The sequence below is a fragment of the Cricetulus griseus genome, chromosome 3 (assembly GCF_003668045.3).
Source record: "Cricetulus griseus strain 17A/GY chromosome 3, alternate assembly CriGri-PICRH-1.0, whole genome shotgun sequence".
Classification (NCBI taxonomy): domain Eukaryota; kingdom Metazoa; phylum Chordata; class Mammalia; order Rodentia; family Cricetidae; genus Cricetulus; species Cricetulus griseus.
This window is the reverse complement of record NC_048596.1, coordinates 188,027,470-188,039,590: the sequence shown is the minus strand read 5'-3', so window position 1 is coordinate 188,039,590 and position 12,121 is coordinate 188,027,470. Positions and strand designations below refer to the sequence as shown.

Below are 12,121 nucleotides of genomic sequence, written 5' to 3'. Positions count from 1 at the left end.
TTTCCCCTGCGGCATGTCAGTAAGGAGGATGGAAGCCAAAGGGAAAACACCCAGCAGAAGGTATAGCTTAGGCACAGGTGAGAGTCTAGTCTTATTTCATCTCTGGCAAGTATAGAGCTGCCACTGGCCCAATGTGTTGGCAGACAGGCCAAAGTATCTCTGACTCCTTTTTTAGCAATGCTGGAATGTCCTACTCTCCAGACAAAAATCTTAAGCACAGTGTTTCCTAGCAGCAGAGGTATCCTGTCCCAACACTCCTGGATTTTATTAGAGCTTATACAGGCTAGGAAGATAACTTGGTTGGTAAAGTGCCTGCCACTTAGGCACAATATGTGTTCATATTCCCAGCACTTATCTAAAAACCCAGCATTTTGGCATGTGTCTCTAATTCTAGCACTAAAGAGTTAGAGATAAGGATTCCTAGCAAGTCAATGTAGCCAAATCTGTGAGCTCCAGGTTCAGTGAGAGACCCCATCTCAAAAAATAAGAAAAGGGACTGAAGAGATAGTTCAGTAAAGTTTCCTTGTTGGTTTTGCAGAAGACTTGGGTTCAGTTACCAGCACCCACCTAGAGGCTCACAACATCAGTAACTCTAGTTCTAGAGGATCTGATACGTTATTCTGACCTCCAAGGGTACCAGGCATCATTTGGTGTACACACATACATGCAGGTGAAACATTCATAAAATAAAAAAGTAAATCTAAAGATGAGGGAGACATCTGATGTTAACCTCTGGCCTTTACTTGTACCCACATACATGTGCACATGCATGTCCCACATCCTCCAAGAAAGTACACTGGTAAGTTGCAGAGCCTGACAACCTGAGTCCAATCCCTGGAATCCACATAGTCCACTATGCTGTCTTTGGGCCTCCACTGTGCAATGGCATACACCCACATGTGGGAGTGCACTCCCAGGGACATATAGTAAATGCAAAGGGAGGGAGGGAGAAAGGGAGAAAGGAAGGAGCTCACACAAAAGCACTTTCAGAGATCCGAACACAGGGCAAAGAAGGCGGAGAAGATCACAAAGCAAGAAGCCAGGCATGGGCCTGTACCCCAGAACAGAACCCCAGAATCTCCTGGAGCAACGGGTTGGTCACCATGTCCTGATGCTGAACACCTGCCTCACTGGAATATTTCTCCTTTCTTTCTCTTTCTTCCTCATCCATGTTTGTTTATTTGTCAAGACAGGGTTTCGCTGGAACTCACTATGTAGATCAGGCTGGCCTTGAACTCACAGAGATCCAACTGCCTCTGCCTCCTGAGTGCTGGAATTAAAGGAGTCATCACCTCTGTCTGGTACAATGCTCTTCTGCTAAGGAAAAGTCATACCTCCATCTCAGGAGCTTCTGTACTGCTAGCCGGGCAGTGTGATGGCCAGAGATTTTAGAAAGAGAAAGATACAGGTATTGAAGGCAATCAAGTTCACCCAGAGGGCTCCTTACCTCCTTCCTCTCTTCTCTGTAACTCCCTCAGTTTCTAGAGTCCTAGGTTGCCACAGGAGGGCCCAGAAGGTAAGAATAGTAACGGCTGCTGTGAAGGGCTTGTCTCCCTGTGCCTCCAGCGGGGGATCTGATGGTCACTGGCCTCCCAAGTGTGAGTCCTTGCCCTAGCAGCACGAGGGGGCCAGTTCTTTTTTTCTCTGGGCACTGGTTGGACCAGTAAATCTGATCTTGCTTTCCCTAAATTTTAAAAAATAATCTGGCAGGCAACTACTGGAGGCCTTCCAACCCTCCACTTGGGCCAGCCCTCATAATAAGAAAAATACTACTTTATACCTGCCTCATTTTGGAGGCTCTTACTTTTTTTTCATTGGTGGTTAACTAAATTTCATCTTACCAAACTATCATAAATTTTATAGTAATTTCCTCAATTGGTGCTGGTGACTGTGGAAGGTGTGAGTGAATGTGTGTGCACGTGTAGGTCTCCCAGAGCTTGCTTTCCAGTTCACTAGTGCTTACTCTCTCTCCACTCTCTTTTTCCTACTCTGAACATGAAACATGAGCCTCACACACCATAGGCATGCACTCTACCCACGAGCTGCGTTCTCAGCCCTCTAGTCACTTAAAATTCTTTAAAGATTTATTTCATTATTTTGGGTGTATAAGCGTTTTGCCTGCATGTATGTCTACACACCACATGTGTGCCTGGTGTCCAAGGAGGTGATGAACCTCCATGTGAGTGCTGAGGCTTAAACTGGGTCCTTTACCAAGAACAAGTGCTCTTCACCACTGAGCCAACTCTGCAGTTCCTCTGGTCACTTTTCATGAGAAAACAACTACACCACCACTGAAGCAAGCTTCACATTGCCCTTTTACAGAGAGATCCCAAGAGTTCATGGCTTACAGAGATTTCCTCCTTACTCTTTTCTTTTAAAAAGTTTACTTTAAAGATTTATTCATGTGTATAGATGTTTTGCCTGTATGTATGTCTGTGTAGCACAGGTGTTCCTGGTGCTTGTGGAAGGGAGAAGGCATTAGATCCCTTGGAATCTGTAACTGGAGTTACAGATGTCTATGAGCTGGCACATGGGCGCTGGGAATTAAATTCATGTCCCCTGTAAGAGCAGCCAAGTTCCTAACTGCTGAGTCATCTTTTTGGACCTGCTGCTGCTACTTTTTTTTTTTTTTTTTTTTTTTTTAAAGTTGATAAGCTAAAGTGAGATTGGGGTGATAGAGAATTAGGTAGAATATGTTACCAGTAAAACCAAGCAAGCCCAGAGTTCTTGCCTTGGACTCTTTGGCCTAAGTCTGAATTCAAAACATATCCTGGGCACTCTAGTCACACACAAACCCAGGTAGCAAACAGTACCCCTCCCCAGACACACACATACAGGGTTTCTCTGTGTATCAGAGATCTGCCTGCATCTGCCTCCAGAGTGCTGGAATTAAAGGCGAGAGGCACCACATCTGGCCCCAAACAATGTCCTTTTATATCTAGTGTCTTCACAGCCTCCATTTTACATTAGTCATGTCTACAGAGGAGCCAGACATGGCTTACCTTTCCATCACCTCAGGGTAAGCTCTATTCAAGGGCTAGAGGTAACTAGCCTCCCTACCTCTGGTGGGAAAAGACTGGCTCTTACAAGACATCCCTGAACTGAAAGTCTGTAGCTCCCAGACAGGGAGAGGTGGCTGCTTGTGAAAAGGATGAGAGGGGGAACCACAGTGGCTCTGTCTTAGCCTACCTTCCCTTCCTGTAAGGTAATGGTTTTCAATATGTGGGTCCTGATCCCTTTGGGGTTGAATGACCCTTTCACAGGGGCTGCATATCAGATACTTACAATTTATAACACTAGCAAAATTACAGTTATGAAGTAACAATGAAAATAATTGCATGGCTGGGATCACCACAACATGAGGAACTGTATCAAAGGATGGCAGTGTTAGGAAGGCTGAGAAGCACTGCTCCAAGAGGACTTCCTTGGCTGCTGGTGAGGTGGACCAGCAGCACCAGCCATGCACTCTAGTGATGGTGCACAGGGAGACCTGGCTTCTTGGGAAAGGGGCTGGGGACCCTCACCTTCCCCATTTCCCACATTAGCATTCCAGGTGACTGTTTTGCATAGTCCTGACAGCACTTTGTCTGTCACATATATTATTATACAGTTCTCCCCAACGACTCTAAAAGCCAAGTTCTCTCAGGCCAAGCCCCCTGTGAAGCTGCTTTGTGCTATGACAGCAAAGGCAGTGTCTCCAGAGAGCTCTTGCTAGCAACCCACAAGACAAAACAGTCTTCTTGTGGGACAGAAGAGCATACAGTACTGAGGCCATGACTGTGGCAAGCCATGAGACACAGGGAAAACCACTCTCCTTCCATGGTCCCAGGCAGAGATGGGTAACAGGGACAAAGCCAAGCTTGAACAGGGGAAGGCTAAAGCAAAAGACCCAAGAGCATGGCAGTCACAGAGAGAAGGAAAGGCTGTTTGCTGGAGAAAAGAGGGGCTCATTGGGGAGAAAGACAGGGCCACAGCCTGCCCTGCAGCTGGCTTCTGGCATGCCCAGAGGGCTTCAGGCTGCATGCACCAAGACAGATAACATGCCCTCCTGCAACTGGGATTCTTTGGCCAGCAAGTAAGAGATATAAGAACATAAATCTTGTTGGAAAATCTAAAATTTACAAAATATGATTTTTTGGGGGGTGTTGCTAAAATGGAATCCAGGGTCTTGTGCATGTTAGGTAAGCATTCTATTGACCTTCATCTCTAGTCCTTGAAATTTTTGAGTAGGGACATGATACTCAAAAGTGCTGAGAGCCTTCTCACCACTATAGCCCTGACCAGGGACCTGCCTTCCTTGATCATTCCCCAGCCACCCCAACTTATAACCAAGGCTCTCTGGAACAGCAGGTTCTCTACCACCACACAGGTATTGCTGCTAAAAGAACACTATACAGAGCCCAACCACTGGAGGCTAGGCCCCAACTGTCCAACTTCTCTTGACATCAGGAAGCAGACGAGATAGACAGCTCTTACCATTGTAGGAGAGGCGAGGTTTGCTCAGACACATTATAAAGTGCATTTCCATCTCATCGGAAGCCACAGACTTAGAGCAAATGGGGCACTTGAAACCTGAAAGAGAGGAAAACAGCATGAAATATCTTTCCCAAATCCAGATAACCATAGTCAGTGTGGACACACTCAACCGCAACAACTGTGTGGAATCAGTGCTCTGGACAGAGACAATGTGGACAGAGCAGAAACCAATTTCTCCTTCACTAAGTCACTGAGACTTTACCTTTCTCCATAGCCTTCAGCTTTCACTAGGGTACTGTGCCATGCAGCATTGGACAGAACTTGCTGACTTGCACTGATGTTCTTTTAGACCCTTTTCAATGGGGCCTAGTAGACCACAAAGCCAGAGAAGGAGCAAACCAAGGCAGGCACATATTCTTTAATTAACAGACCATAATAAATACCCTTCCATCTCTGCCACTGCTGTCACTGCAGCTCCATCCCTCAACTTGTCACCCACCCTTTGGTAGCACCTTTACCCTTCATCCAAGAATCCTTTGCCTTCCTTGAAACTAAGACATCTATATCCTTTAAGAAGTATGTGGGCAGCATGGGGAAGAGGGGCACAGTTCTTCAGAGTGCTTCTAGACACTACTAAGTAAAGCAGCTGTTTTCAATGCCAGGTGAACACAGGACATTGTAATCTCCTACTTTATTCCTAGGGCAATCTGGACTGTTATACAACAAAGGGTTTCCTCAGCAGTGTTAACAGTACTGGTAAATTCAGGTTGATGATCTTCTGAGTTCAACTACAATTAAGCAAAGCTAACTACACCCACACACACACACAAACAAAAAACAAAAACAAAAACAAAAAACACAATTTGGTCACCCCCCACCCCAAGCAGGCTAACGCACTGGTGAACTTGCCCAATGATAAGTTAGATGAATTGTTATTATTTCATCTTTTCCATTTTATATTATTGAACAGTTCCAAAGAGATCAATTCTTTGCTTCTTTCTTTGGTAACAATAACTCTGTAGACTGCACTGGCCTCAAACTCACAAAGATGCACCTACCTCTACCTCCTGAGTACTGGGATTAAAGGTGTGCACCACCACCATCTCCTGTACCAATGGCTCTTACCTGGCCTGGCTATGCTAACATCACAGAACACATCTAACTACTACTATTGTAGAGATTTCATTCTTCCATTAGTTTCCAGTTAGAATTTTCACAGTTTGATGCTCACAATGACCATTTAAAATATTTATTTTTTAAATTTTTCGTGTGTTTTGCTTGCATATATGTATGTCTAGCACATATATGTCTGATGCCATGGAGGTCAGAAAAGGACATCAGATCTCCTGGAACTGGAGTTACAGGTGGTTGTGAGTGACCATGTGGGTCCTGGGAACCAAACCTGGGTTCTCTGTAAGAGCAAACAGTGCAATGGAAACACTAAGCCATCTCTTTAGCCTACTCTCCACATGCTGCTTTTTTTTAGACAGGGCCTCACTGTGTAGTCCTGGCTCATCTGGATTTTTCTATGCAGACCGGCTGGCTTGAACTCACAGATCTGCCTGCCTCTGGCTCCCCTGAGTCATTTTTAAAGAAACCAATAAAAGGCCAAGTATTCAAATACACAGTTGTGAGTCCCAAGATAGAGGGGTCCAAATCTTCCCCAGTGTCCCTCACATGACGCCGTGTTAATCTGTATGAAAAGCCGTGAATGGGTAAAATGCACAGAAACAGGAAGCAAGTCACAGAAGATACTTAGTTGAAGTCTTCAAATCTTTTCCTCAGTGATAATCATCCCCCCCCCCCCCCCCGCAAAAAAAGAAAAAAGCCATGGATGGCCCTTAATCCCAACACTCAGGAAGCACAGGCAGGTGGATCTCTTTGACTTCAAAGCCAGCCTGGTCTACAGAGTGAGTTCTAGGACTACAGAGACAAACCTTTTCTCAACCCCCCTCACCCAATTAAAAAAAGAAAAGACATATGCCACCATAGCCAGTAATGATAAAGCTATAGGACCAAACAGAAGATTTGGAGCTCAGCTAACCACAGCCAAAGTGGACTCCACGCCATAGCCCCTATCCACCTGGGCTATTTCCTTAAAAATTCTCAGCATCTAAACACCTCACCTATGGTCTTAGAAATAGTACCAATATCTGACCTCTGCATAGTTACCAATTCTTGAGTAACAAAACCAGAAGACCTTTAGAAGTGAGGGATGAGGCCACATTGTCCCTAATTTTCTGGCAGAACTAGGCTGCTTATTTTTTAAGCCAGCTTAGAAATGTGCAGATCCAGTGTCACATACGGAATGAAGAGACGAGGAATAAAACCCCAGTCTTAGAATAAAGACAATTCATTTCCAACCTGAGTTCTGTGTGTTTACAAAAGATTTTCTGATGTTTCCAACTCCAAAGAACAAGGTTTCTTAAGAATTTAAATGGCTCAGAAAATACTTGTTTGCTGTACTCCCTATGTTAGCACTGTGTGGAGGTGGAGGCCTGCAGCTATAGCGATATGGAAGGAGGTGCACCAGAACGGCCTTCCAACCCCAGGCTGGGCAAAGACACAGAGGCATTCGAGTGACCTGTTAATAGAAAAAGTTTACCCTTCCCACATCACTTCCGAGAAGATTCAGATAATGCCTGAATCAGCATCACAACAGTCCTGTATCTGAGTGAGGCTCTTGGGTTTAGAGCAATCTCTTCATTATACTGAAGAGGGAGCAGGCCCCAGGAAGGCCTTAGAGCAGAGTGAGGTCACATGCTGAGACAGTAGAGCTGAGACTATGCTGGGTCTTCTTAGGTCTCAGTCCACAGTTCTTTCCATCAGGGAAGAAAAAGTTGGCCATGGGATTTTGAGAAAGAGGTGAGCTGGGAAATATTACCTCTGGTAGATTAAGAGCAGCGTATCGGGGAGAATCATGTTTTAACTAAAACAGGGTCCATGCCTCTCAGTGCTTTAGTTTTAACTTATTTTACAAGGCCCATGAATTAATTAGGAACTGTTTTTATGCTAGCAGAAATTATAAGATGACCAGGGTTTTCTAGACTTAAGACCTTGGCAAGTAATATATCCCTTCCTGGCCCCCAGTTTTATTACTGAAAAAAAAAATGGAGGAACTGATCTCATGTTTGCAAAGATTGAACAAGATAACATCATTGAAAAGTTCAAACATTATGCTGGCCTACCTCTGTTACCTGGCAGAATGAACTCAGGCAGTACTCTGGTCAGCCCAGGGTTCCATGAGTACTAGTCTGCACGCAGGTGTAAAGGACTCCTTTAAAAGACAGACCCCCACCCACTTACGCTCTCTTTGCTCTCTTCTCTTCTCTTCTCTTCCCCTCTCCGTTTCTCTCTATCTCTCTCTTGCTCTTCCCCGCTTTAATAAACTGGTTAATGTATCTCTCGTGTTCGTGTTCCATCTAGCGAGATCTTAAACAAAAGAACAATATTGGTGCTGTGAAACCCGGCAGGCTCTCCCCGTGATCTCTCCCGTTGCCTGCTGGCAGCTGCTGGAGACACGGGGTTCCTGCTCTCCAACCCACTCTTCATCTGCCCGTTCACTGCAGCATCACCGCATTCGCTGAGTGGTGTGTTTCCGAGGTTTCTTCTCGCTGCCTTTCCGACTTATGTGTCCTATCACTTTTCAGGCTTTCCCACCCTTGGCCGCATTCTCAGGCTGACGAGTTCTGAGATTGTACTGAGCCATCTTCGACCTCACCCATGGGAAATACACTTCAAATCGGGAGCTTACATTTTACGGAACCTTTCCAGTTACTGCCAGCGGACAGGTAAATGAAAGGAGTTACTATTTTTCTCTGCTGCCCTTCTGTTTCTTCTCCGTGCAGATGCCATCGGCTCACAGTGAGCTGGCCTGGGTCAGCATCTGCTTGGGACGTTCTGAGAGTTTTTTATTTTTCATTTTTTCCCCATGAGGTTTGAGGTCTTCGGGTTTTGTACCCTAACACTATCTGTAGACTGGTGCATTCGTTTCTCAGACCTACGGTGGTCTAATTTTTTTTGTTTGTTTGTTTTTTGTTTGGATGTTGTGCCACTTGGACACTAATGACCTGTTTCACACATCTTTCTGCTTCACTCATGGAGAAAAAAGCCACTTCTGCCAGCAGACAGGATCGTGTTTATGGCAGCTGCCATCTTGGCCATGTGGCCTAGGTTGGGAACATGCTATGGAAGCAGCCATCTTGACCACGTGACCAAGCCGTGGGTCTGCCTACTCCATGCCTAGGCAGCTGGCAGTCTAGCCAGCTCCTGCCAACAAACCCTGCTGACAGATACAATTCATTTACCTTTGCCTTTTATTTTTATCTCTAATTTCTTCTTTCACTGGCCCTGTTGTGCATGGCTTGTTTATGGAATACTGTGCCTTTCCAGGACCCCCTGTTCTATCTGCATGGGATATGCTTTCTTGTTGAAGGGACCAGCTCCCCTTTCAGTAGTCATAGCGGCCGAACATGTGCTTGTATGACCTTGTCCTGGACACTAGAAAGTCAGAGCCTGCCTTGTGACAAGGAACCAATCAGAAGTTAGCTGGTGGTGCTATGCTTTACGACCCTGGGTGTACTTTATGGACAAGCACACAGCAATGACACAGAGCATAGCAACCACCCTGGGAGGGCCTATGGGCCATAACAACCAGTTGGCCAATCAACACAGGGCAAACCCTCCAAGGCTGGAGGCGCACCAATAGTGAGCCTGTGCATACCCCTAGACACTCCCCTTACGCTGCTCTACAAGATCTGTACGCAGCGGGTTCGAGCTGTCTTTGCTAGCCATTCGCCGTGGCAGGTGGGTGAAAGACCCGAGCTAACATGGGTTAGCTCGTTAAATTACAATAAAGCCTCATGCAGTTTGCAGCAAGCTCTCGAATCTGCCTGGTGATTGGGGTGACCACGGTAGTGGCCTGGGACCCCAGATACCTGAGTTTTCCGGGGGTCTAACATTGTCACTGGTAGTTTTAAGTATACTCTGTCTCTCCTGTCTGTTTGTTACAACATATGGATCAGAGATTACACATCTTTAAATGATGGTAAACATTTAAAGTTATAAAGGTCTATTTTAACTTAACAAAATATTTATACACCCAGTCCTTCCTGTAAGTTGTTTACAAAGGTAAAACTTCTATTACAAAATGGATTTTTCTCTACTACTTTGTCCTTTAGAGGTGTAACTCTAACCTACTAAGTTAAAATCTATTACAGTCAGGCTAGAGGGCTCTAATTAAAACATTCACAGCCTCTCAGCTTCAATCCAGTTCTCCAGATGGATCCTACACTAATCTGTGGCCACCTATGTGCTTAAGGCAAGTAACTAAAGACAAATTTTGTCTGCTGAGATATACTAAACAGACAGACTGCTCTCAAATGCTGAGAGATCTAGAGAATATGGCTTTTAAAATGTTTTATTAAAAAGCTTTATTATAACAGAGAGACAGGCCAGGAGCTGGCCCCACATTTCCTCCAAGAAGACTGGTGGGCACTGAAGAAACTCCACCCACAAAAGGGGCAACGCTAGTCACTGAGCAACCCTACCTTTCACCTCAACTGCTGCAAAGGACTCTTCAGACCGTGGACAAGAGGACAATGGAATAGACTTTGTCCACATTGCTTGGGCCAACGGCAGGCAAGTCTTTGTAAAGGTCTTAATCCACAGGTGCCATGCTATCAGCAGAAGGCAGGTGTCCTTAAAGCCTTTGCCCTCAACAACTATGGAGGACCTTGGGGGTGGCTGTCCATGCAACCAGCTAATAAGTCTCTGTTATTCTTTAATCATTAACTAAGGTAAAATTATATCCTCAAGAACTCTGATGACTGGTAGCTTTGCCAGCTTAAAGCAACAGGCAAAGCTCCAACTATCACAAAACAGACTTCAGGAAAAGGTATTTTAAGGTTTATCTATATGAAGATGGTAATGTAAGGTATATGAATTAAAGTTATGAAGGTCTGAGGATAAAAAGGCTTAAATGATGACACATAAAGTGAGTTGAGACATCCAAAAGAATGAAACATGTTCCAGATTTCTCTTTCTCATTATGCTACTGTTCACAGTCTTAACATTAATCAATAAAGTTCTGATAAGCTACTAATCCAACTCTGACAGAGTACAAATCACTAAACTATACAACTATATGATCATAACTGCAAGGTCAAGATTAAGGTACTTTTTATTATGCTAAAAATATGTCAGTTTTAAAAATGTTAATTCTTTCAGCCAAGTTGCTTCTAACATAAAAATTCTGCTAATGTGTCTAATACTTACGATTTCACAAACTCTAAGGATTCTTGTAGTTCCAGGGAGCCGAATTGGACCCACCCAAACATGTCAGATCCACTCTAGATATTATTCAATCTTTCCCTGGTCCTGGATTCCCTTCCCTCATCTTGGGATCCCTCAGAACCCCTCCCTCATCTTACAATCCTCCCCTCAAGTACCAGGACCTAAGAAAAAAATTTTTTTCCTAAACTTAACCTTGTCCTCTCCTCTACTAACATCTTGCCAGGTCTACAGAGGTGCCAGAGAGTTTCACACAGCCTGGACTGCGATGAAACAACCAGCTACCCCAGGACATGGCAGCACCCCAGCTTTCTCAGGTTCCCCAAAGATGGTCAATGCCCCCCACGTCAGCAGGGAGCAGTCTTGAGAATTCGACACCCTTATTCCCTAACTTGCCATGCCCAACTCCCCACCTTTTTATTAACAATAAGAGGTGAGATTGTTGGAACTCAACACCATGCTGACCCCGCCCCTTGACAACAGGCGGGGCACGCACAGTGGTGTGGTCACATCATCGCTATGGGGCTGCATAAGAGCTTCCCCTTTTAAGTGAGCACCCCCACGGGGTTGGCCCTTCACTCCCTTTCCCCTTCTCTCTTGCCCTACCCTCTTCATCAATCTCTCTCTGGCTCTTCCCCCATTTAATAAACTGGTTAATGTATCTCTTGTGTTCGTGTACCATCTAGCGAGATCTTAAAAGAACAACAATCATCATTGGGCTTAGAGCAATAAATGATGAGGAAGGAACAGAGGGCTAGAGGAAGGACTTAGTTATAAGACCAAGACTAAGTAGAAATACTCGCAGACCAAGAAGGGCATAGCCACATAGATTCTGATGGGTCCCAACAGAGGTACTTTCCATCCTGCCAATGTGGAAACAAGTCTCCTCTTGCAATATAGTAATAGTTAAGGAGTATTTTGCACTTACTGAGTAATTTGTAAGGACCGCCACAGTGTTTTACACAGCTTCTTATTTATTATACAGTGTAAGTACTGCCAATAGGCAGCTACTATATTAACTCTATTTCATAAAAACACAGGGAAGGTCAAAAGCTCAAGTAACTTGTTCAACATTAACAGAGCCAGAAAGCAAGTGCTGACACCCAGCAAGTCTGGCCACAAGCCAGGAGCCTGTTGTACCACTGGCTGACCAGCACAGGAGAAGTGTTCAGCAGCAAACAAACAGACAGGTCTTCAAATCACTTCAAATTTTCTGTGATGCTCCAGAGACATGTTTCTAGATAATCACTAAACATGGATATATATATATATATATATATATATATATATATATATATATATATTTTTTTTTTTTTTTCCCCCCTAGGAATTCTGTCAATGTAGAAGGCTAGCA

General features: G+C 44.6%; 1 protein-coding gene across 4 annotated transcripts in view; it reads right to left on the bottom strand.

The window, feature by feature from the left end:
* LOC100770289 (E3 ubiquitin-protein ligase ZNRF1) overlaps positions 1 to 12,121 on the bottom strand; it is a 98,528-nt gene that overhangs the window by 10,233 nt on the left and 76,174 nt on the right. For all 4 annotated transcript variants that reach the window (XM_027406044.2, XM_027406041.2, XM_027406042.2 and 1 more), the window contains exon 2: positions 4,477 to 4,572. In XM_027406044.2, coding sequence (XP_027261845.1) covers positions 4,477 to 4,572 — 96 coding nt within the window. The remainder of the gene's footprint in view (positions 1 to 4,476; positions 4,573 to 12,121) is intronic.